This window comes from Gadus macrocephalus, chromosome 21 (genome assembly GCF_031168955.1).
Source record: "Gadus macrocephalus chromosome 21, ASM3116895v1".
Lineage (NCBI taxonomy): Eukaryota > Metazoa > Chordata > Actinopteri > Gadiformes > Gadidae > Gadus > Gadus macrocephalus.
The window spans coordinates 15,495,338-15,522,268 of record NC_082402.1 but is presented as its reverse complement, the minus strand read 5'-3'; the positions used below and the strand labels follow the sequence as shown (position 1 = coordinate 15,522,268).

At 44.6% G+C, this 26,931-nt stretch overlaps 3 protein-coding genes across 4 annotated transcripts in view; 2 read left to right on the top strand and 1 right to left on the bottom strand.

Annotated features, from left to right (window-relative positions):
• Positions 1 to 5,044, top strand: part of LOC132449530 (protein eva-1 homolog A) — a 31,842-nt gene extending 26,798 nt beyond the window's left edge. The window contains exons 3-4 of the mRNA XM_060041215.1: positions 1,749 to 1,991; positions 2,878 to 5,044. Of these exons, the coding sequence (XP_059897198.1) occupies positions 1,910 to 1,991; positions 2,878 to 3,293 (498 nt within the window). The 5' untranslated portion in view covers positions 1,749 to 1,909 and the 3' untranslated portion in view covers positions 3,294 to 5,044. The remainder of the gene's footprint in view (positions 1 to 1,748; positions 1,992 to 2,877) is intronic.
• A 1,517-nt stretch (positions 5,045 to 6,561) lies between these two features.
• Positions 6,562 to 18,925, top strand: efhc1 (EF-hand domain (C-terminal) containing 1). Of its 2 annotated transcripts, none has more exons than XM_060041195.1 (10): positions 6,562 to 6,725; positions 7,558 to 7,779; positions 8,265 to 8,552; positions 8,783 to 8,932; positions 9,571 to 9,763; positions 10,768 to 10,994; positions 11,389 to 11,529; positions 17,210 to 17,423; positions 17,611 to 17,775; positions 18,774 to 18,925. In XM_060041195.1, exons 1-10 carry the CDS (start codon positions 6,663 to 6,665, stop codon positions 18,824 to 18,826), a joined length of 1,716 nt encoding a protein of 571 aa, XP_059897178.1. In that variant the 5' UTR covers positions 6,562 to 6,662; the 3' UTR covers positions 18,827 to 18,925. The 2 variants fall into 2 exon arrangements, with proteins under 2 accessions (XP_059897178.1, XP_059897177.1); XM_060041194.1 differs by having other exon boundaries at positions 17,611 to 17,778.
• A 200-nt stretch (positions 18,926 to 19,125) lies between these two features.
• Positions 19,126 to 26,810, bottom strand: tram2 (translocation associated membrane protein 2). The gene is made up of 11 exons (XM_060041196.1): positions 26,575 to 26,810; positions 25,263 to 25,326; positions 24,993 to 25,102; positions 23,907 to 24,023; positions 23,516 to 23,574; positions 22,872 to 22,956; positions 21,894 to 21,964; positions 21,665 to 21,769; positions 21,038 to 21,181; positions 20,491 to 20,648; positions 19,126 to 20,038 (listed from the first exon to the last, which is right to left on the bottom strand). The coding sequence occupies exons 1-11, from the start codon at positions 26,692 to 26,694 to the stop codon at positions 19,962 to 19,964; spliced, it is 1,110 nt and encodes a 369-aa protein (XP_059897179.1). The 5' UTR covers positions 26,695 to 26,810; the 3' UTR covers positions 19,126 to 19,961.
• Positions 26,811 to 26,931: the final 121 nt, after the last annotated feature.

The following is a 26,931-nucleotide window of genomic DNA, read 5'->3' as shown; positions in this document are numbered from 1 at the left end:
TACTGTTTACTGTTTACTTTACTGTTTACTAAGGGAACAACGTTTAACCATTAATTAACAATAGTTAATGCATATATAGGAATAAATAAACCTTTATTGTTAACTTCAGTTAATTATCAGTTTGCTAATGGTTTAGTAATCATTTACTAACGGTTTTCATGTTGACTAATGGTGTTCTTGTTAACTAAGGTAATGGTGTTCATGTTGACTAAGTGACTAACTAATAATTTAAAAACTAACATTTGTACATTATTTAACAGCGTTAGGGTTAACCCTTATTGGAAAGTGAAACCAACTGAACATACTTTGCATATTTCAAAGTGCAAAACTAATACCACTGGCTTTTGTACAGATAACCCAATTCTGACAATTCATCAATATGAGCAAGACAAGAAAATGTCTAGCATTCTTTTCATTTCTCAGTCCTTAGGAAGGCGCAAGTCTATAGGGGGGGCACCTGATAATACAGGACAAAACAATTGAACAAATTATGAATTGCTGCCGTGTTATGCACTCAGTAAAGACCAAATCAGCTGACAGTGTTCCCCACTCAATTTATTGATTGAATAATGCTTACCACAAGAAATATTAAAATAACCAACTCTCATGATAAACTCTTGAATAACGGTTTGCTATTGTAGAACTTTTCCACCAGGTGACACACACACACACACACACACACACACACACACACACACACACACACACACACACACACACACACACACACACACACACACACACCCAAACACACACACACACACACACACACACACACACACACACACACACACACACACACACACACACACACACACACACACAAACACACACACACACAGACACATACACACACACACACAGACACACACAGACACACACAAACACACACACACATCCACACTAACCGCATGGCGTCCCCCGGTCGCAGGGAGAGCTCGGGATAAAGGCTGTGGGGGGAAACCAAGGGGAAACCGTTGGGACCATTTGTAAATACACTGCTTTGGCATTCTGAGAGTGGGGGTTTTTGAACGCCTCCCCCAAGTCAAAACATTTGAGCATGTGGTGCGCTTTCCCCCGGTGTTCACGATGCTGAGATGCCATGATAAGCTCTGAATCACACCGCTGCTTCGGGGCCTGGCTGTATGTGGATTTGCGCGTGTGTGTGAGTGTGCGGTGTGAGTGTGTGTGTGTGCGTGTGCTGAAGGCATGTACACCCTGTGCTAGTCTTGAGCCTCCAGAGAAACATACACACACATATAACTGTATGGAATGTGTTTGTCTTACAGTAAATTACCTTGACTGGTACCACCATTGTCTGACTGTAAACCATTGAATCACTCTTTGCCTGAATGAGGACATTTCAACAAACATTATTATACAGTACAGCAGCACAATATATGCTTTATATTACTGAGTAAGATGTTACTGTTACATTTATTTTTTTACATTTACTGGATTTGCTGACCTAAAGTGCCTTACATCCATTAATTCACACATTCACACACCGACGGCGGAGTCAACCACGCAGGGTGACAGCCAACTCGTCAGGAGCAGTCAGGGTGAGGTGCCTTGCTCAGAGACACCTCGACATTGAGCTGGGAATTCAGCTAGTAACCTTCCGGCTACAGTCAACCCGCTCTATCTCCTGAGACACATGCCGTATTGCCATATTGTTCCGTTGGGGTTTATGTTTTTATCACCTCTTCATGGACTTGCTTTGTGTTTCTTTTCATTTCTCCCTGAAGAGAGGAAGCGTGTTAGGGAGTCGGGTTCGTACCCAGTGGAGGAGAAATCTCCAGGAGCCGGACCAGGAGGAGCTGTTGTTGGAAGAGGAGGAGGAGGAGAGAGTGTGGGAGGCATAGGAGGAGGAGGAGGAGGAGGAGGAGGACCTCCACAAGGCCCGGACATGCACCCCCTCATCAACTCCACCTCTGGCCCAAGCATGACGCTTATCAGTGACGCACTGGCAGCCTATACCTTTATAGCAGGTAGGAAGCTATGATGCTAATTTTAATGCTAATGCCGCATCTCAATGGGCAGATCAGCAGCCCAATCCACATCTACACTTGATGGGTGGGGGGTTCTTGTAATAAGGTCTAATAGAATCATCATGCTCTCAATAACATCACAGCTACCAGTGCTGTCATGAGTGCGTTTGCGTATGTTTGTGTGAAAGTTTCCAGAGGTTGGATACTATGCTCCTAAACAACAACATCAGAGTAAACAGTATTGTAGTCCAATCCAAATGTTTCCTCTTTCTAACCAGAGACCATGAACAAAGTAAATATAGCTAAGAGTGTATACAGACACAGTACAATACAGACAGATAGTTAGAGAAACCTCGCTACATCTACAAGCACTGCAAACACGCTCACACACACACACACACACACACACACACACACACACACACACAGTCAACTGCCTGACAGCCAGCCGCTGAAATTGACACAGGGGTAGTTAGGGGTCCTTCCTGTTCTGTTCTGTCCTGTTCTGTTCGTTCAAATAAACACTGTCTACAAGATGCAATGTGCTGCGCGTTTGTTCAAATAAACAAACTTTCCACCTGCTGTAAGCAGGCTAGCCCTCCTCTCTGCTAGTGGCTTATTTCTAAATATTTGTAAATTTTTACATTTAAATGGAGGGCCTGTTCCATTCCTCTCAGAATGATATTCGACATGGAGAAAACCCCCAAATGATCATACTGTATATCTGACTTGATTATTGAATGAGATCTATCTCCTCATCTCTCCCTCTCTCTCTCTCTCTCTCTCTCTCTCTCTCTCTCTCTCTCTCTCTCTCTCTCTCTCTCTCTCTCTCTCTCTCTCTCTCTCTCTCTCTCTCTCTCTCTCTCTCTCTCTCTCTCTCCACCAGACCACCCAGAGCGTGGCGCCCTCTTCTTCGTGTGCGGCGTGTGCCTGGGCCTCTTCCTCACCCTCTTCGCCCTGGTGGTGCAGATCTCCTGCCGCACCGACTGCCCCTCCCGCCAGCGCCCCCCCCACGGCTCCGGCTCGGCCGGCGGGGGGAAAAAGAAGCGGGCGCGGCTGGCCGCCGACTCCACCGACGACGACGACTCCAGCGACTCGGACTCGGAGTGGGACACCGCGTCGGACGTGTCGGCGCGCCGCCGCCGCCGCTTCGAGCGCACGCTCAACACCAACGTGTTCACGTCGGCCGAGGAGCTGGAGCGGGCACAGCGGCTGGAGGAGCGGGAGCGAATCATCCGAGAGATCTGGATGAATGGCCAGCCCGACGTGCCGGGGACACGCAGCCTCAACCGCTATTACTGACGGAGCCGGGGGGCGGGGTCACCACGGTAACACGCAAGGGACGGAGGCGAACACAACGGGTGTGGAGAAGGGAAGGGGAGGGGTGGGGTCGTGAGGTCAGGTCAGGTTTTTACCTTTGACCTCTGATAAGGAGGGGAGCGGTTTGGATTGACTTTTGTGGGAAACCAAAACCCTCCCTGCTTGGTGAAAAATCCAGCCTGCATTTTGTTATAATTATTATTATTATTATTGGTGGGCACAATAAGCTAGCTCACAGAGAGCCAGAGCTACGACATAGAGCACGGCTAAGCTTAGCTACGACACACGCCAACTTTATGAGTAGATGGTCGGAGCGAAGGGTTGTCAGCTGTACTGCACCTCTCCCTACCACACCTGCCCTGCACCTCCCAGGGACCCCTTGGGGATCACAGGCCGCTGGGGTTCAGAGGGCCTATCAGACCTAATAAACAGACCGTAGGGCCCATGGCGTTCAGTGTAATTCTGTTCTGAGGCAGAATGCGAGGACGGACGATAAACGACATGGACAATTTTCCCTCCAGCCTCCAGTGTTGAAGTTGGGAATGAAGAGAAGCGTGATTGGACATAACTACAGATCACTGCAGCAGTGGTGCATGCTGGGATATAAGGAAACAAAAGACTTTCTACAGACGACAACCATGCTGCAATTTGAACTGTAATGTAAAAAAAAAACGAAATAAGTTGTATTTTCGGGGAAATCATCTCAAACCCCCACATGAAATCTATTTTATAATATTTAATAGTTTATTGTTTTGTATATTTTTTGTTTTTCGTGTATTTTCAATTGAATATGAATTCTAATGAGATATTTTTATACTCTTCCAACACGTTGTGTGGCGCCTCAGGGATGCTCCCCTTAGTGCTTCTGCTGGTTTGTGTTTGTGCGTCCTACCAGGCAATCGGTCCATTTGCAACAGTTGTGATAGCTTTAAAAACAAATGAAATATCAACATGATAACAGCCTCAAAGAGGCTTGGTGATTTATTTTTGTATGTTTAGATGTGTTGCAGCAGCAGTAACGTCACTAGAATCATTGCTGAACAGGCCTGTTTATATTTTATATTCTAATTCACTATTGTTTGTGCCGGCTAATTTGGGAATGTGCAGTTAGATACGCATTGCAAGAATGGCTCCATGGAACATGTTGCACTTAATAGCCAGTCTGGCATCTACATAACCAGATCATGCCAAATGTTTGAGCAGCTACAAAGGATGACTGTGGTTCTGAAGGAAGACTAGTCTGAAGACCTCATGGAAAACAATAGGATCCTTTTGTCCACTTCCCTCTCTTTTCTAAAGTAAATAAAACATTGTATCCCAGAGCTATGCAATACTTTGAGTGGTTAATCTAGACAGGCGGCTTATACATTTGAATTGCTTATTGAAAAGACAAAGAGTCATGTTTGTTAAGAGGTGGACCAACAACGTGTGGTCACATAATTCATGTTGCCAGTTGAATATAAGCTATCCTTGATCCAGTACTGTTTAAATGCTGTTCATATGCTGCCATGGATCCAACCTTTCAAATTGTTAGCTTTTGCAGTAGAATATTTTGAATTGTTAACCTTTTCTGACTAAAGATAAGAGGAACACATTGCCATCTGTCCTTCTCAAATGCCATTTTAGGGATTTACCAAAATTGTTTCTTAATGAATGGGACTAAACATGACAATAGCTATGTGAGACCAAATATGACTCATGTGTTTGGAAATAAACTGATAAAATAATACCAACCAGTGGTCCTGCTTGTTAGTTGCATAATGGTTACGATCTGTTTGTGTTTTATTTGAAATGACATATGGTTTCCCTCTGGTGGCAAATGGTAGAATGCATATTTCGTATCTAAACCTGTGGAACTGTAAACTTTCATCATGGTCACATTTGTTTTGAGAAAGATGTCATCATCATGGCAAACTGAGCCTTATTATGTATCGGTTAGACCTATAATCTAAAGACATGGTTTATATGATAAGTCCTTGACAGACAGATATTTAGCCAAATATAGCACTAGTCTATATTTAAAATGTCAACCCACATGCCTCCATTAACTTAAACATCGCTAATCAGAAATGTGTGCACCATACCGCTTATCAATTATACCCCTATACATACAGTACTGTTCATTTTCTACTCATGACCATATACAACCAATCTGACTGTTGTTATGCCGCTGTTTCCATGGACACAGGGTCATTCTTGTTATTCTATAAGGACAAACGTGTGGCTTTAACATATGTCCTTGATTAAATATTTCTGGAACACAGAATCTATTTCAAATAAAGAATAATTTGGTGATATGATGATAAAGGATTTATCACCAGGTGCTTTGATTGAACTTGATGGCCCTACCTTTATAACCACAGACATGCCTGTATCAGTGCTGAATCTTATCCAATAATAGCTGCACTTTTACTGGGAACACACCCAGAGCAGTGATGAGGTAGGGTGAGGAGGAGGTGTTAGGAGGAGGGGTGAGGGGGAGGGGTGAGGAGGAGGTGGGGTGAGGAGGTGGGGTGAGGAGGCGGACTGGGATGTAGCGTGGGGTAAGTGTGGCAGCAAGGGATTGGTGCAATTATTTGGGTACGTCCTGACTGTGACATGTTGTCAGACATACATGCAAGTGCCTACTGCAAGGTACACAATGTGATCTTTAATAATACATGTACATACAGACCAATAGGCAGTCAGACTTTCCATATTAGTCAAGTATTACTTGAAGTGAACAAAGGGGACTTTACACAAATTATCCACGAGGGTCTGTCAATTGAATGCACTTCTGGGATCTCAGGATTGCAGACATTTGTTTTGTTCAGGGAAATGTGTAAACACAGGATGGCAGGATGTTACAACATGTTATGGATAATCAACATGTCTTCCCTCTAGTGGTCAAGTGGTAGAATGCACATTTCATCACTCCAAATGAAACTTTAAAACCGTATTTATTTTCCATTGTTTATTGGAGGATTTACTCATAATACCGAAGTGAGCTTTATCTTATGCCTAAAATGTATGGAAATGATTTGTGTGATTAGACCTAGACAAACCGTGATTCGGTCAAACAAGCTTTAAGCCTATATTTTTTACTTCAATCAACCAACGTCATGCATCCCAGTATGTTAACCACTAATGAGAAATGAGCGCACCGTCGCTCACAGACTAGCTGCCGTGTCTCTGCACATCTGTTTGTTTTCTAAGAAGCATTAAGTATACAGGCGAGTGTTGCTATGGCCCTGTTCCCATGGACACCATACACACACACGGGTGGCTGTGTGGCTGTAGCCGTTGGTCAGCGGATAAAGCGGCCTGGGACCTAAAAACTTATTTTCTTTCTTTCTTTTTAATACCGAGACCATGTCCATCAACGCTCGTCATGGATTGCCGTTCTTGCCGGGGAACTCATTCCGGGACATGACGGTAAATACGACGTATTTCAGCAGTCAGTTGGTCAAGGGGAACCCCAGCCTGTTCCGACCAGATCCTCTCACACTTTAACATAAGGACAAACTAACTGCTATCATTTATTTATTTGACTTGGATTTATTTAATATTATTACATAATATTATATTTGAGAAATAGGCAACATAAAATTTTAATATATATTATATTTTGGAGGATATTGTGATAGAGGATACTGCCCTGTGTCTCGATCATGTAGGGGTCCATGTGTCTTCATAGAGCCAAGTGTCTTATAGGCCTACTTACTAGAGTGTTACTTTCAATGATTGCATATTGGCCGACCAACTAAATATATGTAGTATTTATGGTAATTTAACAGGGGAAAAAATATGATATGTAAACTGCTATGTTTATTGGGAAAAAAGTCACACAGCTCAATGCATCATCAAGTCACCTAAAGACCATAATCTACGATCAGAGTAGGAAATGACAAGTATCATTCTTCCAGCCTAAATGGTCATGACTATTTGCAATTAATTCATCTCCTCAAAAAGGCTGAACTTCAATTATAAACATTCTTATTCTATTCTCAGAACAATTTTAAGTAACCTATTCAATTTTTTATGGCTCTGTCAACTGAAAAGGTTCCGAAACCTAACTAATTTGAACTTACAAAAAGAGGCTAATGTTATGCGTTAGCCTCTTTTTATTAGCTCAAATCCTTTAGTTTACTCAGAATATGTATCATTTATTATTTATTATAATGTTTTTTAAACATTATTTGTACTGTTTACAAAATGTTTAAAATGTTGTCAAATCCACAACTCTATGTTTTATCCCTGTGAGTAGAAGTCTGCCTTTCACCGGACCCAGACACTGGCCTATAACAACGGCTTTGCGCTGCCCCGCCCTCCCACGCACGGCATTGGTCAAGATCCCCTCAAATCGGAAGAGCTTGCCTACAACTACACCAATGAGCTGTCTAGTGAGACCTTAGCCCTCCTCACAGAGCCATCCAGCCGCGCCCCCGTGGTGCCGTTCATCCCGGCCCACGTAGCCCTGGATAAGAAGGTACCCCTACACACAACACACTCCTAATCCGTTCACCACTGCTCCTTCTTTACAACATTTGGACAAACAAGTGAGGATCTCAAGGCTTGTGGGTTTTCTAGGTGACCCAGGGAGGCACACAGTAGGCTTGACGGTTGCTGGTTCAAAAGGGTACTGAGGTGTCCTTGAGCAAACCCCTGATTAGCTGGGGTCTGCCTTGATAATTTAAATCAATCACTATGATATGTTGCATGAGTCTCAGATTTGTGGGACCTGAAACAATGTGAATGCAGTTTATTTACTACTTTATCCTCAGTGACTCACGTCAGATACATCACGTCACTAAGAGCCCGGTAGAGGTCAGGCGTCTTGCTCAAGAGGCCAACGGTTAGACTACAGAAATTGGGACTCGATGGGAGTCAAACTCTCCAACCACTGCCTTATCCTACTACTTCATAACACACTCCCTCATGTCCCTCCCCTCGGCAACTCTACAATCGCCGCAGGTGCTGCGTTTCCACGGTTACTTCCAGCAGCGCGTGCTCCACTCCCCGGACGAGGAGTACCGTGTGCGGCCGGTGGTGCTCTTCTACTACCTGGAGGACGACAGCATGTGCGTGATGGAGCCGCTGGTGGAGAACTCTGGGCTGCCGCAGGGCAAGCTGATTAAACGGCAGCAGCTGCCCAGGAAGGATCGCAGTGTCCCGTACCACTGGAAGGACCTCAACCTGGCCCTGGATCTGGAGGTGTATGGCGTGCTCTACCGCATCACCAACTGTGACTCCTTCACACGGGTAAAGCCTCTCAACATCCAGGATTCATCTGCCTTTGGATGTCTGTTTCTGGTTTTCTGTCTCAAATTGTCCGTCTGTCTGTCTCTCTGTCACTCTCACTGTCTATCTCACCGCTCCGTCTGTTTATCTGTCTATCTGTCTAATTTATAACCAACATGGGGTAAAGGCGTACTCAGTGATGGGATGAAAACATGATTTTCTTGGTTCTGATGCGGGTCATTAATCCACAGGAGTTCCTGGAGAGTGAAGGCATCTTGGTGAACGACCCCGAGCCCATGCCCGTCGACCCCTACACCTCCCACCGCGCCCCACCGCAACGCTCCTATGTCTCGCCCTCCAACTTCGACCACCAAAAGCAGTTCCTCACCATGGACCGCAAGGTAACCCACGCTTCCGCAGTCAACAGCTGTCTCCAAATTACCCTACTGCTTGCCTACACCACTGTAGTTCCTTTCTTTCGTGGACGTACAACTCTAGATTTGTCACTGACCGACCAACCGTCGGCTATCTTATCTACCCTGAGATGATAATGATACACTCTCCCCTATCTGACTCCCTGATCCTCTCTCCCCATTCCTGATCCTCGCTCCCCATCCCTGATCCTCGATCCCCATCCCTGATCCTCGTTCCTGGTCATCAGTCCCCATCCCTGATCCTCGTTCCCTGATCCTTGTTCCCCATCCCTGATCCTCGCCCTTCATCCCAGATTCCCGATCCCCATTCCTGATCCCCGATCCCCATTCCTGATCCCCGATCTCCATTCCTGATCCTCGATCCCCATCCCTGATCCCCATTCCTGATCCCCATCCCTGATCCTCATCCTTGATCCTCATCCCACCCTGATCCTCACTCCTCATCCCTGATCCTCGTTCCCCTCCCTGCTCCTCGTTCCTGGTCATCGCTGCCCATCCCTGATCCTCGTTCCCTGATTTTCCATCCCCATCCCTGATCCTCACTCCTCATCCCTGATCCTCATCCCTGATTGGTTCCCTTTCCCTAATTGTGCACCATCTCCAAGGTGCTGCGGTTCTTTGCCCTCTGGGACGACAAGGACACCATATACAAGGAGACGCGGCCGGTGAACATCCAGTACTACCTGGTGGACGACACGGTGGAGATCCGGGAGGTCCACCAGGCCAACAGCGGGCGGGACCCCTTCCCCGTGTTGATGCGCAGGCAGAGGCTGCCCAAGACCATCAGAGAAGACAGCGGTGAGTGGTGGTTGGCTCTATGTAGGCATCTCAAACGGTAAGCAGGCAGTTTAGTGTATTTAGTTTGCACATATCAGAGGAGTTGCAATAAGTGGATGGTAAGCACACTGCTTATTAAAATATACCACTACACTACCATAGAAGATCAAGAAGGAAACGTTAGATCAACCATACCAGGACTTGTGTTATACTATGTTATAGATGTCCTAAACAACAACAAAAAAGTTGCGTTTGAATGTTAATGTTAGCAATTATCGTAGTAAACAATCCACTACTGGTCTGTAGCGTTGGGCAATATGCAAATATCCCATTTATCCACATGAGGCCTGAGGCATTGGGGGATACTTTACAGGCCAGAGGGAGGAGCGCCCTCCTACCAGTGCCATCTGGTCTCCCATCTAAGGACTGACCAGGCCAGCCCTGGTTAGCTTCCAAAGACATCAGCAGCGCTAGGCAGATAGCCATAGTGCCGGAAACTTGGAGAACACATTTCAAACCTCATATTGTGATTGTGCTCACGGTATGATCTAATTTCAGAATGATGTAGCTGTATATCACAACATGTTAATAAATCAACACAACAGCCATACTTTTGACTGATGTACTGCTTTCATGCATGGGCTGCACCCTTTCTGTAACTCTCATCATAATACCGCAGATTCATTCCGGCTGATTGAGTTAACCGATCAGATGCAGCACCCTCATCGAGGGGTCACTTCTACACACAGAGGTTCAGGCTGGGCGATATTAAGAGATTATGGGTCATTTGACATAATATTGACAGATATCCTGATTATGACTTAAAATTCTTCTAAACTGTGGTAACTGACTTTCCTTTCTCGCTGATGTTTCAGACCTCTAATTTTTATAATTTTATCACAAATGTCTGATCATAATTATGATTTAATGACGATACATTACCATTCAAATATAATAAACAATTAAATGTAAAGATACCACAGTCAGAACGGCCATCTTTACTCCCGTTATCTCCCCCCTCCTAGAGCCCTTCCCGCGCTGCGTTCTGGAAGTCTCCCCCCAGGAGGTGCAGGAGTACTACTCTCCCAGGGACTTCAGGGTGGGCGAGACCATGAGGCTGATGGGCCGCACTCTGCGGCTGTACGACTGCGACAGTTTCACCAGGAGCTACTTCCAGAGTAACCACCCAGAGGTGGAGACAAAACGCGTGGAGCTGCCAAGGGCGGAGGAGGCGGCATGGGACACCGAGAGGGTAAGAAGGATATGCTATTCTCTGTGGATGTGTTTCACGTGCACAGTTTGTCTTGAAATGTGAACCTGGTCAATAATACTATGCTAAAGTAGATAATAATTCATCCGAGCTATGGGAAATTGAAAACATTTTTCAAGTGCAACTTCGATAGTTTTAATCACAGCGCTTTTCTCTCAAATTTAAGAGCTTATTTATGAATGACTTTGGGAACCTCAGCAACCAATTCATTGAAGATGGCTGAACTTGTTTATCTTCAAAGAGTTGATGGACTCTCCTCTCCTCCCTTTTCCTTCCCTCTCGTCTCCTCTCCTCCCCTCTCATCTCCTTCCCTCTCGTTTCCTCTCCTCCCCTCCCTCTCCTCTCCTCTCCTCTCCTCTCCTCTCCTCTCCTCCAGGAGGTTCCTCCATACAATGGCTTTGGTTCTCTGGAGGACTCTCTCCAGAACTGTCTGCACCTGATCCCTCAGCCCCCCAAGAAGGACCTGATAAAGATGCTGGAGAACGACCACAAAGTGCTACGATACATCGCTAGGCTGGTCAGTGTATTTAACGGAAGCTGGGCGTCTGTACATGATGTTTCTACTTCTGTTCAACTGCAGATGGTTTAAGGCAGGCCCCTTTACTTCTATTTAGTGTTTTACTTCATAATCCTTTAAAGGGTTGATATCATGTTTTTCTACTTTTCCCTTTGCTTTGGACTGTTATATGACGTATGTATACATGTAATTCATTAATACACAGGATCAGATGTTATAATCCCTTGTGCCAAAATCCAAGGAAAACACATATTCAGAAGCCCCTGACCAAACCAACCTTATAAGCACGCTGGCTACTGAGCTACCAACCAAAGGTGAAAAAAAAACACGAGACAACTAGCCCAACTAACAGCAGTAAATACAGCAGTAAGCAGTAAGCAGAATATCATTGGGGTTATCAAGTGGGCACCCTCTTTCACAGATGTTTCGTTTAAGTTAGGCCCACGACACCTCCTGAAGGCTTAACAATGAAACCAGCGTCCTGGATTCACCCCCCTCAATGCTGCCACCACATTGCCACATTTAATGCATCTAAACACTTTTTCCTGCATCGTACCCCTAGCCCTACCCCTAACCCTGACCACACAAACACGTTGGCATATTAGCTCACGTTAGCACAGCTGGCTTACCTCAGCTTGCACCCCAGGAAGTATGTTTTCTCCTTACCCACAGCCATTCACTTGCTCGTTCTGCTGCCACGGACATGTTACTAACCGCCTGCCTCAGACTTCGTCCACAAATACCCAGTTCAGTCAGCAAGCTAATAGCAGATCTAGCCACAAACCCCCGTGCACCGATTTCAATAGGCCTTAGTCGCGAACTCCAGCCTCTCTGTGCTGCTGTCACGTTAAAATTGTACCGGGGGCGAAAATTGTACCGGCCTACGTCATCGTTTGTTTACATCCTGACAACCTGCCCGGAAACAGACGACGCGATGCAGAAAACATGTTTCCAAACGACGAAATAACATAATACAGATAGCGGATCGCTATCTGTATTATGATAGATAGCGATAACACTTGTTTTTACTTTATATTTGTATTGTATTTAATTGTTTAATCGAAACAATAAAAAAATTTGCCCGCGAGACGGGCGATCGCGTCAAATGACGCGTCAAATCACGTAGGAAGGTTCTTGAACATTCTAGACTATGAAACCTGCTTAAAACACTCAGTTTACTAGCTAAATTTGATTAAACAATTCAATACAATACAAATATAAAGTAAAAACAAGTGTTATCTAGCGATCCGTTATCTGTATTATGTTTCAAGAACCCTCCTACGTCATTTGACGCGATCGCCCGTTTCGCGGGCAAAACATTTGTCATTTGACGCGATCGCCCGTTTCGCGGGCAATTTTTTTTATGGTTTCGATTAAACAATTAAATACAATACAAATATAAAGTAAAAACAAGTGTTATCGCTATCTATCATAATACAGATAGCGATCAGCTATCTGTATTATGTTATTTCGTCGTTTGGAAACATGTTTTCTGCATCGCGTCGTCTGTTGCCGGGCAGGTTGTCAGGATGTAAACAAACGATGACGTAGGCCGGTACAATTTTCGCCCCCGGTACAATTTTAACGTGATACTGCCTCTTCAGCCATCTCAGCATACTTCGCTTTCTTAAGCTCATTAGCTACTTCAACTCTGTCTTCCCAAGGAACTGTAAGTTCAATAAAATAAACAATCTTCTCTAAGTCTGACCACAATAGCATATCTGGTCTTAACCGAGTGCTAACAATGTGTGGAGGTGTCACGTTAAAATTGTACCGGGGGCGAAAATTGTACCGGCCTACGTCATCGTTTGTTTACATCCTGACAACCTGCCCGGCAACAGACGACGAGATGCAGAAAACATGTTTCCAAACGACGAAATAACATAATACAGATAGCGGATCGCTATCTGTATTATGATAGATAGCGATAACACTTGTTTTTACTTTATATTTGTATTGTATTTAATTGTTTAATCGAAACAATAAAAAAAATTGCCCGCGAAACGGGCGATCGCGTCAAATGACAAATGTTTTGCCCGCGAAACGGGCGATCGCGTCAAATGACGTAGGAGGGTTCTTGAAACATAATACAGATAACGGATCGCTAGAAAACACTTGTTTTTACTTCATATTTGCATTGTATTGAATTGTTTAATCGAATTTAGCTAGTAAACTGAGTGTTTTAAGCAGGTTTCATAGTCTAGAATGTTCAAGAACCTTCCTACGTGATTTGACGCGTCATTTGACGCGATCGTCCGTTTCGCGGTCAATTTTCTTTATTGTTTCGATTAAACAATTAAATAATATACAAATATAAAGTAAAAACAAGTGTTATCGCTATATATCATAATTCAGATGGCGATCCGCTATCTGTATTATGTTATTTCGTCGTTTGGAAACATGTTTTCTGCATCGCGTCGTCTGTTGCAGGGCAGGTTGTCAGGTTGTCAGGATATAAACAAACGATGACGTAGGCCGGTACAATTTTCGCCCCCGGTACAATTTTAACGTGACAGTGGCACAACAACCTGCTGAATAAGATCCGCCTTCAATTCCCAGGCTCCTCCATTACTTAGCTGCCCGACTCTGTGCCTGCCTCTAAATGGTCTAGCCCAGTGGTTTTCAAACTGTGGGGGGCGCCAGAGTTCTTCAGGGGGGGCGCGACGTGAGAAAAAAATGAACCCGAAAAAAAACCTGAAAGACGATGATTCAAATCATCAGTCGTACTTCAACTGTAGAAGTAAAATAACTAAATCAATTTTCAACCGTTTATCTTCGTGCAAACCATTTAACAAATCTACACACTTGTATCTTAAATAATATCACAACAGAATTTCGATATCATTTAAAATGTCTTCAGAATCAGTTTTAGTTTCATACCGCTTCGTTTTCAGCTGTTTTCATTGAAGACGTCAGCCCATTCTGATACACCTACTTCTAGACATCGTAACTCATTCCTTTTTCAACCGTTTACCATCGTTCAAACCATTAAACAAATCTACACACTTGTATCTTCAATACTATCTAAACGGAATTTTGATAGCATTTATACTTTTTTCAGCATCACAGTTTTAGTTTCAAACCGGCGTCGTTTTCAGTTGCTTATAATAATTTAGGTCACCATAGCAACGCCGGTAAACAAACGCTGCCGAATAGTCGAATCTCTGGACTGAAAAGGCAGATCTGATTCGACTCAGAAAATTCAGAGTCGGGGACCCTGAATGAATCTGTAAACTGGCAGTTTACACAGATTAAGATGTTCAAATGTATTTAAAAAAGGTTAAGCTAAAACATGCTGAGATAAAGTTGTTAAATTGTGTTGTTTAAAAACGCAAAAAGATGTTGTAATGTTTCAGAAATATGTTTAAAAGATATGTTAAAAAATTTGTTTCAAATGTTTCAAAAATATGTTCCAAATGTTTTAAAATTATGATCGGAGATGTTTGAAATGTGTAAAATAATTAAAATAGCTTTCAAAACACAGGTATTTCGAAAAAAAAATTGGGAGGGGGGGCTCAGCTGAATTTTTTTCTCTGAGGGGGGGCTCACTCTCTCACACTTTGAAAGCCCCTGGTCTAGCCTTTTCCCCCTGATGCACAAAGTTAATTTGCCTACCCTCTTTACTAGCGGCTGATGAATTAGCTTCTCCCCGTTTATCATCAACAGCCTCTGCCAAACATTTCAATACCTGGTTGTGACGCCGAGTATACCGCCCCTGGGAGAGACTTACCTTGCACCCTGATAGGATATGGCGGAGGCTGCATACACAGGAACATAGTGTGCATGTCTCATCCTCACCATACCACTGATTTAAGTTCTGGGGAGATGGGAGCACATCATAAGTGGCACCTATCATAAATCTGATCCTGCTAGCCTCCATGCTCCATAGATCTCTCCACTTTATCTTCTTCTTCTCCACTCCCTCCCAATTCACCCACTGCCCTTGTTTTGCCTGTGACACTGCCTTAGTACATCTTACAATCTCCTCCTGCCTATGTATTTCCTCCACTACCATTTTTCTCCTTTCCCCTGCAGAAGCCTTACCCCACGAGGGTTTACCTACGTCCCTCCCTAAGCCCCCCCGCCCGTGCTGAACATGGCCCATAATATCTCTATGTCTAAGTGCCGATTGAGCTTGCTGGACCGCTTGTTTTGGTTTCTATTTCCTCCCTGCGTTAACTGTGGGTGCAACCCTCCTCACCACTGGGTCCTTGGACTGAGTAAGAGTCATCTCCAGTCTAACCTTAGAACATTTAAATTCTTCTGTCAGATTAGATATGGGCAACTCTACAATGCCCTTCCCATACAAGGCCACGCTGCTTAGGCAGCGTGGGACTCCGAGCCAAAAGAGTTGATCATTTTTTCCATCCTTTCTACCTTTGACAGAGGAATTTCATACACTGTCAATGGCCACATTAGCTGAGGCAATAAACCAAACTGCAGACACCACAACTTAAGCTTACCTGGCAGCCCTGACTTGTCTATCTTTGCAATACCTTGTCTAGTTTCCTGTCTCAATTCTTCAACCTGTGCCTTATCACTAAGGCTTGCATCATACCACCTTCCCAGACTCTTCACTGGCTTCTCCAGAACTGTAGGCATCACCTCTTCATTTATAGCAAACTTCTTATCAACTACCTTTCCTTTAACAATTGAGAGACTCCTAGACTTACTTGGCTTCACCTTCATTCTAGCCCATTGCAGATTGCTATTTAGCTTATCCAGCAACCTGCGGGTGCACGGAGCGGTTGACGTCATGGTTGTCATGTCATCCATAAAAGCCCTAATTGGGGGGAGACGTGGCCCTCCCTGAAACTTCTCCCCACCAACTACCCACTTAGAGGCCCTTATAATAACCTCCATCGCCATTGTAAAGGCGAGTGGGGAGATTGTACATCCCGCCATAATTCCTATCTCGAGCTGTTGCCACCCTGTGGTGTACTCTGCCGTATTAAAACAAAGTTGAATATCCAGAAAATAAGCTTTAACTAGGCTTTTAATGCTACCTGGGATTCTGAAGTAGTCAAAGGCCTCCCATAACAGACTATGTGGTACTGACCCGAAGGCATTAGCCAAATCCAAAAACACAACGTGCAGGTCTCTCCTCTCACGCTTCGCTAACTGAATTTGGTGCCAAATCATACTGGTATGCTCTAGGCAACCTGAGAAACCAGGGATTCCAGCTTTCTGGACCGTGGTATCAATTAGTCCATTATTTTCAAGATAACTAGTCAATCTCCGAGCCACAACACTGAAGAAGACCTTCCCTTCAACATTCAGTAGACTAATTGGTCTAAACTGATTAATCTCAACTGAGTCCAATGTTCAATGTCTGCTAATATAGAAAAATCGAAGTCAGAGCCAGGGGGATTATTCACGCCCACCGAGAACGCCCTTCAATAAGTGCATGAAACAGCTAATTGGCGCTCCAACTTTACTTCTGTAACAGTGTGACGTTCCGGACGTTTTGGAAAGACACTGATATTGATTTGCAGAAATGAACAGTGTGAGAATAATAAGGGGTATTTTTTTTAAAATACAGTCATGTAACCCTATTCTATTAGTTTCCCCAAATGCAATTATTAACCCTAAATGATGATATGATATGGGATCTTTAACAATTTTCTTAATTGTTACAAAACTATTCTACCACTTCCCCCCCTTTTCCCCACACTCTCAGGACTCCAACAACCCCCACGATGAGGGCCGTCACTTCATCCTCTCCTACTTCCTGGCTAGCAACATGATCAGCATCTTTGAGAAGCCCACCAGGAACTCAGGGATCATGGCGGGCAAGTTCCTGGAGAAGACGCGCGTCCCCAAGCCGGGTTTTGAGGCGGACAAACCCCTGTTCTACTCGCCTGCTGACCTCGCCATCGGAGCCACAGTAGTTGGTGAGGGCCGTCCTCATAATCATCGCCCTCTAGTGGCCGGTGGACTTCCTCTGGAGAGGAAGCTTCACCCACATGCCCATGCAGTACTTGATCAACTAAATGTAGATTGAATGTCCGTTATATGATTTTGATAACCCACCTGATCTTATTGACCCTGTTCTGTTGACCATTTCCTCCTCGGCTTCAGTTTTCGGACATCGCTTTGTGCTTACCGACGCTGACCACTATGTGCTCAAGTACCTGGAGTCAGAGGCCGACCAGATCCCCAGCCAAACGCTGGAGTCCTTAAGGAACAGGCTGGGGGTGCATCCAGATCAGGGGACTGGCACCAACCCAACAGAAAAACAACATGGTGGTATTTATACATAGTAAAATATAATATGGTTCAAATACAGATTGTCTTGTATATGACTGCTGCTAGCATATCTGGTGGCCCCTGGAACCATTTAGATGACATTAGCTGCAGTCACTCTAACTGGGGATTAGCAGCTTTCCATTTTTGGACTTGGTGGTTGAGATATAACAAGGGGATATCATTGTGGGAAACCACAGGAGGGTCAGAATGTCCTATCTCACTGGCTTCATTCTCATCAGGAGGACACCCTAAAAGATCTGTGACAGAACCTCAGTGGCAACAAATATTTCTCTGTCTGGTGGTCATTTTCAAAATCTTTAGTTGAGGCACAAATGCAAAGAGAAATGTTGCCTGAATTATCAAAGTTCTCGCGGGAAATGTTTTCCCCATTCCACATACTGCAAGAATTATCAGAGTTCTCGCGATTATATGTACGCCCCAACCCCCATGCTGTGAGAATTATCAGAGTTGTTGAGACTGAGTTCTCCTGGGAATATGTCCTGCCTCTCCCATTGCTTCTTGAAAGATCAGAGATCTCGTGGGAACTGTTTTCTCCTCACATCCACACACACACACACACAGATGGAAACGCACAAACAGACACACACACACACACACACACACACACACACAGATGGACACAAACACACACACACACACACACACACACACACACACACAGAAATGAACCTGTAGGTGCCCTCAGTATCATCCAACACAACGAGATAGAAAATAGGGATTTAGAGAATAATAGTGCTAGGGGTCAGAATGACACCAACAACACCGATTCAGTGTTTGCCATGTTGCCAAAAGTCATAAAAAATCTAGCTGAAAAAAGTATGTTAACCATGTTTTTAGAGGCTGCTAAAATTGTATTGGGTCAAATTGACCCCTAACATAATAGGAGGGTTAAGCAACACAAATTGTTAATCCATCAAGGACCTTAGATGAAATAAAATCAATAAAAATAACTTATTGATTTTTCTCTCTCTCAGGAGACCAAGGAGTTGTCGAGCCCTCTTCACAGGGCCAAGAACCGGCTGCTTGACGTCCGCTGGCCCTGCAGTGTTAGCAGCTGGCCTGATGTTCAACTGCAGCAGACTGTAACTTCACAACACTAGAGTATAATAAAACCATATCTTCATCACTGCTGTGGTTGGTTCAGTGATCTGCTATCAAGACAGTGTTTGCACAGAAATTAACTATCCCCAATCCTGCTTTATTTTGTGGTAATAACAAAATCGACTTGTTTAATTGTGATATTTGTGGTTTATATCCACAACGGTTTCCTGGAGCGGAAACATGAAAGACAGAAAGTAATCACAATAAAGTTGACAAAATTAACCATTTGAGAAATATGCTTCATTTAATTATATAATAAATCTTGAACAAAAGATTACAAAAAAAAAACACAACACATGTATTGGCTTGCAGTATCATTAAACATACATACAGAAATACATGGGGTTTACATCCAAGTGCCTAGCGAGAGGACCAGGACCAATAGGAAGAAGAGCTAAGGTGTCCACTTAGTTTTAATTGGCTACATCTCGCTAAAGCACCGCCCCATTCATTACAATAATACCATTCCCTGGTATTAAGGTAATATGCAACGTATAGGACCATCCGACTGCATACAGTATCTATTGCGATTCTCCATTGCATCAGTAACATTTTTTTGTGTAGCAATGAGTAAAACAAAATCCCAAAAAAAAACAAAGCTAGGTCTAACCAGGAGTCCAAAACTCCAAAAATCTGAACCGGTACAGTACGTATGAATGACCATTAGACATTGACACGTTCGATTTTGGCACAGGTTATACGATGTGTTTATTTGTGTGTTTGTGTGCTGCAATAGGCATTTACAAGTAAATCATTCAATATCCTATACCATTCCATACGGTGCGATAGCAGGTAGCACTCTGTGATATAAAAAAACACAAAACAAAAAAAAAATACTGATATTATAGAAAGCGAAAAATGTCTTTAGGGATTTCTGTTTCAAGGCGGCGGTTTTTATTTGTCCGGCATTCAAGCGGGTGTCCATAGCGACCGAGTCCTGGTGACACCACCGGACATCAGGCCGTTGATGGCGGTCAGCGGCCAGTTTCTCCCGTGTGCTGCTGGGGTACCATAGTCTGGGTTTAAGGCCGCTGTTCAGGGCGGCCGTCACAGAGCCAGGCCTAGGGGGCTTTGATCTTCTTGGTCCGAGGGGAGGCGCCGTTCTCTGCCTTGAGCACTCCGTTCTCATGGTGGCCAACTGATAGGGAGATGGAGAAGTAGTAAGAAAGAAGGTCAAATAACTCTCTCTCTCTCTGTGTGTGTGTGTGTGTGTGTGTGTGTGTGTGTGTGTGTGTGTGTGTGTGTGTGTGTGTGTGTGTGTGTGTGTGTGTGTGTGTGTGTGTGTGTGTGTGTGTGTGTGTGTGTGTGTGTGTGTGTGTGTGTGTGTGTGTGTGTGTGTGTGTGTGTGTGTGTGTGTGTGTGTGTGCATCAAAAGCTAATGGAATGATTTCCATACATCATCCCTCATTTAAGAAAGAAAGCAAAAGAAAAGAACAGTGGGCTATTGCCACTAAAAACTATCTCCACTATATTTACTTTACTTTAACCGTGGGCAGCCACTCCAAGCAATACTTACCCCCTAACCTTGCTCATATTAACGAGCTTACTAGCTAATAACAGTCCCAATTAAACGCTGTGTTGCTAACTCACGCGAGTCCCTCTTCAGCGGCCGCAGGGCTGGTTTGGGCCCGGCCCTCTTGCGTGCGTCCTGTGTGCGTCTGAACTCGCGCCATCGCCGCAGCTGGAACCGGATGAACTTCCACAGCAGCCAGGACTGGGTCACACACACCAGCAGGAGAACAATCATCCTGTGAGGGAGAGAGAGAGCTAGGGTTGGTGGGGCTCAATGTGGTGTCGTGTATGTGAGAGTGAGTGTGTGTATGAAGGAAGACCAGAATATGGTCTAGCGGCAGCATCGACCTTTAATTTTTGTTTTATAAAATACAAAATGTAAAAGAATGACATTATGGGGGACAAACATCTTTTCTGATCTACCGTTTTGCTTGAAGCATTGTATGAAGACATTGTGTAGGAATTGTATTAAACACACCGTTAGTAGATACTATCATAAGCAAATATTAACATGTCATTATTCAAATACATTCATAACCCAGTCAGAAGTTTGCTTTATGTTTTTAAACATGTTTAAAGAGACATGTTCAAACGTAGGTTAACCCGATGGTACTCGGTACCCTACCGTATGAGCACGGTGTTGAAGTTGCCCATCTCCAGATCAAAGCCCTGGTTTTCAGCGCGGGCCAGACCGAAGCCCACCACCAGGAAGCTCAGGGTCAGGGTGACCATACGGGTGAACACGAAGCCCGCTGCCCACAGGTCAAACCTGGACACGCGAGACACAGGTCAACTAAGGCCTGATGGACACAGAATCTCCTCTCCTTCCCATCAATCACAATCATTGCCAATCATTTTTATTTTTAACGTATCAGTTAAAATAATAATAGATGCAATAATACTGCAATAGGCTTGATTCTTCTTCAGCAATGTCAAGACATGAAACCTACATGTTGAGACACCAACATAAAGACTGTAAAGGCCAAAGTGTTGGATCTACTCATTTAAATTTACATTTAGCAGACGCTCTTATCCAAAGCAACTTAGGTGAACCAAATATGTCTGTCTATACTCTTCAAGAAAGTGAAAAGAGGAAGCTTTTCATATGGAAGGATCGACCCTCCTTATCCCCCTCTTCTTAAGCATGGGAGATCTTAGTGCAGCAAGCAACAGAGTAAGCCTTCACATTGTTACATCGGATAATTCAACGCTCATCAGATTTTATAGGAATGGGGAAATGATGGAGGCAAACATTTTCTGGTGGCTCTCGTCAGTGAAGTAGAAGAGGCGGGCGATGTGGAAGAGGAGCTCCGAGAAGTACTGGAGGAAGAGGAGCACCAACCCCACACGAGACAGACTGCATCGTAGAAGGAAAGGAGGGGGGGGGGGGGGGGGGGGGGGAGGAGAAGGAAGGTAAGTGATCATGACGTGTTTCATTGGACACGTTATGAAATGTCCGGTAGTCATGCAACCCAACTCACTTCAACATGTAGGCTGCCAGGACGTGGAGCAGGTAAAGGCAGATGTACTGCAGCTGTCGTGGAATCTCCTCCTGGACAACAACAGAGAGCAGTGAACCGGTGGGATTGACAGACTAGAATCTAGACAGATATATATGTAAATTTACATTTTACATTCAGGGAATTTTGCTGACGCCCTTATCAAAAGCGACTACAGCACCGACGGCGGAGTCAACCACGCAGGGCGACAGCCAGCTGGTCAGGAGCAGTCAGGGTAAGGCGGCTTGCTCAGGGACACCTCGACACTCAAGGAGTAGTCAAGAATTGAACTAGCAACCTTCTGGCTACCAGCCAACCCTCTCTTCCTCCTGAGCTACTGCCGCCCCACATAGCTCTCTCTATATATATATATATATATAGGAAAAATAGAGTTTAAAAGCAGAACCATGAGGGTTCCCCATTTTGCATGCTAGGCGCTGCTCACGTACATTCCCAGGAAACTCCCTATCCACTTCCTGTCTTACTAGCAGCCTGAGAGACCGGGTTATTCTGACTGTGAGGTCCCCAGGGAGGAGGGGGTGGGTCAGAGATGAGACCGATATCACACTTCCTCCCCACCTGGGATGTTGGATTTGGCAAAAATGACCAGCATTTTTTAGATATATCGAGTGTATAATTTGTTTTTTTTTATAACTATAGATCAGCATTGACTATAGATATGTCCAGGTTATTTAAGCTACAAGATGGTGGAAATGTTACACATTGTGAACATGAAGAAATTAAAGTCCCAACAAAAGAACAAAAGAGGCATGTCTTTTTCACTAGAATTACAAAGAATAACTGATTATTTTTTTGCATTAGGTGAATTAAAGGTGTCCATTCAATGAAAAAAACTAAATCAAGGGACTCCTGGAATGCCACCACTCAAGTGAACATCCTTCCGTTCTAAGGACAAACCTGTAGACATTGGCTGGCTTGTCATGGTCTCGCCCTACTGACCTTGCGTACTTTCTGGAAGTAGAGCTCGGGCAGGGCATGGAGCCAGTAGGCCAGCTGAGCCAGGTAGAAGAACTTCACCTGGAACCTAGACGAGCACGGAGACATGCAGAGAGCCAGACAAGACACAGAGAGACGGGGAGGGAGACAGGGGTGAGAAGGAGGTGGAGACACCAGGAAGAGAAAGAAGACATTTCTGTTGAGTCTCATAAGGTCCACAAGGCTTCAAGGCTCTTCTGGATCTTCAATGTTGAACTTAAATTACCGTTGGAAATAGCCAAGCAGAGCTTTTCAAAGCAACTAGACAATTCTTTGAACGTTGCCTTTTTTCCAATACTTATTTGCTGCCCTTAAATATCCAGCCTTCAGGTTTGATTAATTACAAATTAAATTAAAACTACTGCAGTGCCGGTCAAAACCAGCCTGTTCGAAATTCGAGGTTGATTGCTTGGCCTTCCATATTTCTGCTTGGAGCTTTCTAAGCTTCTCATCCAAACAACTTCAACCACACCCTCAAACGCACTCTTGGGTCCTCACCAATACCCCAGACAAGTTTGAAGTCGACCGCACAAACGGTTGTCGGGTAAATTGAAGGCCAGACAGACACACAAAGCCTGCTCTAGTTGGAGTTGGCTGAGTGTCCTCACCTGAGGTGAACGTGAGGGTAGTTCTCCCAGAGGCTGCTGGGGTGGAGAAGGTACCCCTCCTGAAAAGTCAATAGAACAGTCAAGTCAAATGTATTAGCATGGCCTCTTATCACTTTGACAGTGTAAATGGCCCACGTTAAGCCTCTGGATCAGCAAACTCCCCAGAGCCCAGCAGGAAAAGGAAGAAACTGGATCCTTCCTTATAGGGATGATGAAGTTATAATGAGTAATTAGACCAAAAATGAAAGTCAATACCCAGATGTATTGACTCTGGTAATAGTGGTGTAGTCACTTTGACAATAGTGAGACGGGGTAGTCACTTTGACAATAGTGAGATGGTGGAGTCACTTTGACAATAGTGAGGTGTTAAAAGCATAAAGCGTGCCATCACCGTGAGAAGGATGTACAGGCTCCACACACTGGACACCAGGTGGAACACACACAGCTGGCCCGACTCGTTGAACTTGGTGTTCTTGCTCTTGGACAGATGCAGGCGGCGGTTCACTTTCTGCAACGGGAACCACATGTCAATGCAGCTTGTAGCTGCAAATAGTTGCACATGTACAACTATTTATAAATCATAAAAGTTGCATTGCATTTGAGTGTGAACTAAATCTGGAGTCTCCCATTAGCAATGCTTAGCCCAGTACCTTCTAGTAACCACCAACCCACCTAACCTGCCACCCGACCAACCGGCTGGGCCACTGAGATATAAATAACAAAAAGAAAAAAAGAGCCTCTTCCTTGTGCGTGATGCCGACGAAGTGCGTCGGTGACACAAATACCTGTATCCAGGGGCAACAAAATAAGTGGCCCAGGTACCATTGTGCAGCAGAATACACACGTCTTGATAGAAACCATTCCATTCAATGGTATTCCCTTACGACGGCCTTTGTGAAGGTAAGCAATATAACTCCCTCTGAATGCCACGCCTGTTTCTGCCTCGCACTCACATGGACCAGTGTATCATGGAGGCCCCATGATCACTCACATGGTCCAGTGTATCATGGAGGCCCCATGATCACTCACATGGACCAGTGTATCATGGAGGCCCCATGATCACTCACATGGACCAGTGTATCATGGAGGCTCCATGATCACTCACATGGACCAGTGTATCATGGAGGCTCCATGATCACTCATTTTTCAACAACACAAGAGTTCTGAATGTGTGACAGAAGAGGGAAATTGCGCATCCATTTGAGTTTTGAGAGGGGCCATTATGTGTGGAAGTCCGTTTTAAACCACACACACACACATACACATAAACACACACACAATCCATACATTGATATAGGTCCTATTTTCGAAGGTTTTAAAAAGGTTTTCCCCTCATGCGCTTTGTGGATCAACTGCCTGCCGTAAGATAATACCCACCCTGGGATTCTCGCTATACAGCAATGTAGGTCAGGACAGTTTCTCTCTCTAGGTTACTCTCCTATTATACCCACAATGCAGCTGGGGTGGCGGTACTCACATCCAGGACGTACTCCTGCACTACGGCGTGCAGGATGATGGCTATGAAGAAGTAGAAGAGGATGGTCGCGCAGTCCCTCCATCCGTAGTTGTAGAAGGTCACCTCACCGTCTGCGCACACACACACACACACACACACACACACACACACATAAGTGACATTGCATCCGATACTACATACTACTGAAAAAATGATATGTGGATATAGTGTTCTCAATATTCAGCGTATGTGAATGTGTACATGAAAAAGAAAACGCAGAGGGGGTCATACCTGGCGATAACGTGCTGATGTTGTACTGAGGCTGAATGAACAGTATGGCTGTTTTCGCTGTTGCCTAGAAAACAGAAATGGGAATTGGCATCATCACAATTACCCCAAATGACACAAATGGGCATTCACAAGTATGACGTGAGCCAAGAAGTATGCTACCGGGGATTCTATTCGTTGAGACGGCCTTCTGTAATTTGACGCCACGGGGCAAATTCTAAGACGATGACGACGTAAAGCTAATAAAAAAATAGAAACGTCGTCGGCATGACAAGGCTTGCATTGACATGGGACGGGGGGGCTGCCCTGTGCGGCGCGCCGCGGCTCAGGGGCCGCAAACACACATTCCGTGCGCGGCGGGGGGGCACAGGTGCCTTTGTTAACAAGTTATTCCAAGTTTAAAACCACCGAATGTAGGACGCAAATTCCCAGTAGTGACGTTTACATCCAAGAAGCGGTGTTACTTTAAAACTATGCAAACAAGGAAAGGAATTCCCCTTCCGAAAGAGTACCCGACCCTTCCGATGTAGGATTTCGTATTGAAACACATCGACAACCGTGCATCACATAGACAACCGTAACAGTATTAACACTGATAACTCAACCGTGAAGCCCACAGAGCCACGTTGTGGGGAGTTTTGTTCTAATCTGGATTGCGTTGGCATGCACTGTAAAGTGTTACGTGTCACTGGCTGAACGCACCGATGTGAACGCAGTGTGTGTGCAGCTGAGCTCCTGCAGCGGAGCGTCCAGAGACGGAGACGTGGCAGTGAACAGGGGAGCAAGTGGTGGAAGCTGTCTTCTCGGCTCTAAAAGCTTTAAAAACGAATTACAAAAAAGCAACATTCCTTGGTGCAGCGTGGAATTACGTGTTGGATAACAACAGCATGAATGGCCAGGGGTCTGAGCCGGGCATCCCGTCCTGTTACTATAGCCTATAGGCCTGAGAGAACCATAGACATGATCCACTTTATGCCATCGTCCCGTGGCAAGAAAGGGGCCAATGCAAAGTAAAAACATTACACACTAAATTTAAATGCAGCGATCTCAGCCTATGTATGGTCAAGAACAATTAAAGTAGGAACTAATCAGTGGTCACTAATGTTTGAAAAGTGTAACAATGTGTCATTAAGCCACACACAAGAGCCCATTGATAAACACAGCAACAGATGGAGGCACAAGCAACGCTTTTGCTTTGAGATTGTAATGATTTAAAGCCCTTTATAGTTTAGTTCCACTGGCGCTGTATCGAAAGATGTTCAGAATACGTGCCAAAGAAAACAGCTGGCAAATGCTGAATATGAGTTAATCTCACCTCAAACATCAATCCAATCAAAACGACAATCACCAAACCAAAGACGATGTCTGCATGGTTCTGGATGAGGAATTCCTGACTGAAGAACGGGTAGCTCTTGTTTCTTCGGCGAAAAGCCATTTCGGCAAAGAGAGAAGAGGTTTCCCTGATTTCCCTCTAAATCAGAGAAGATCTGCGAAGTTCAGGAGTAACTTTCTCGTCGATCTGCGCATGTGCAAAATCTTAAAGGGACAACCACCACAAATTCCTTCCTTGGAACAACTGCATATGAAAGCGCAAATGTTTTACTATTTTAATTAAATTGAATCTAATAGAGTCTAATTAAAACGTGGGTCATTGAGTACATTTTCTGAAAGT

What these genes read in the sequence shown, in the direction of transcription:
- efhc1 (XM_060041194.1), top strand. Translation starts at nt 6,663, where the DNA reads ATGTCCATCAACGCTCGTCATGGATTGCCGTTCTTGCCGGGGAACTCA. An exon ending in CGGCATGGGACACCGAGAGG is followed by an intron (nt 10,995 to 11,388) that starts GTAAGAAGGATA and finishes CCTCTCCTCCAG; the next exon opens with GAGGTTCCTCCATACAATGG. An exon ending in AACAGAAAAACAACATGGTG is followed by an intron (nt 17,779 to 18,773) that starts GTATTTATACAT and finishes TCTCTCTCTCAG; the next exon opens with GAGACCAAGGAGTTGTCGAG.
- tram2 (XM_060041196.1), bottom strand. Translation starts at nt 26,694, where the DNA reads ATGGCTTTTCGCCGAAGAAACAAGAGCTACCCGTTCTTCAGTCAGGAA. An exon ending in TACCCTCACGTTCACCTCAG is followed by an intron (nt 22,957 to 23,515) that starts GTGAGGACACTC and finishes GTGCTCGTCTAG; the next exon opens with GTTCCAGGTGAAGTTCTTCT. An exon ending in CTGGCAGCCTACATGTTGAA is followed by an intron (nt 21,770 to 21,893) that starts GTGAGTTGGGTT and finishes TCTACGATGCAG; the next exon opens with TCTGTCTCGTGTGGGGTTGG.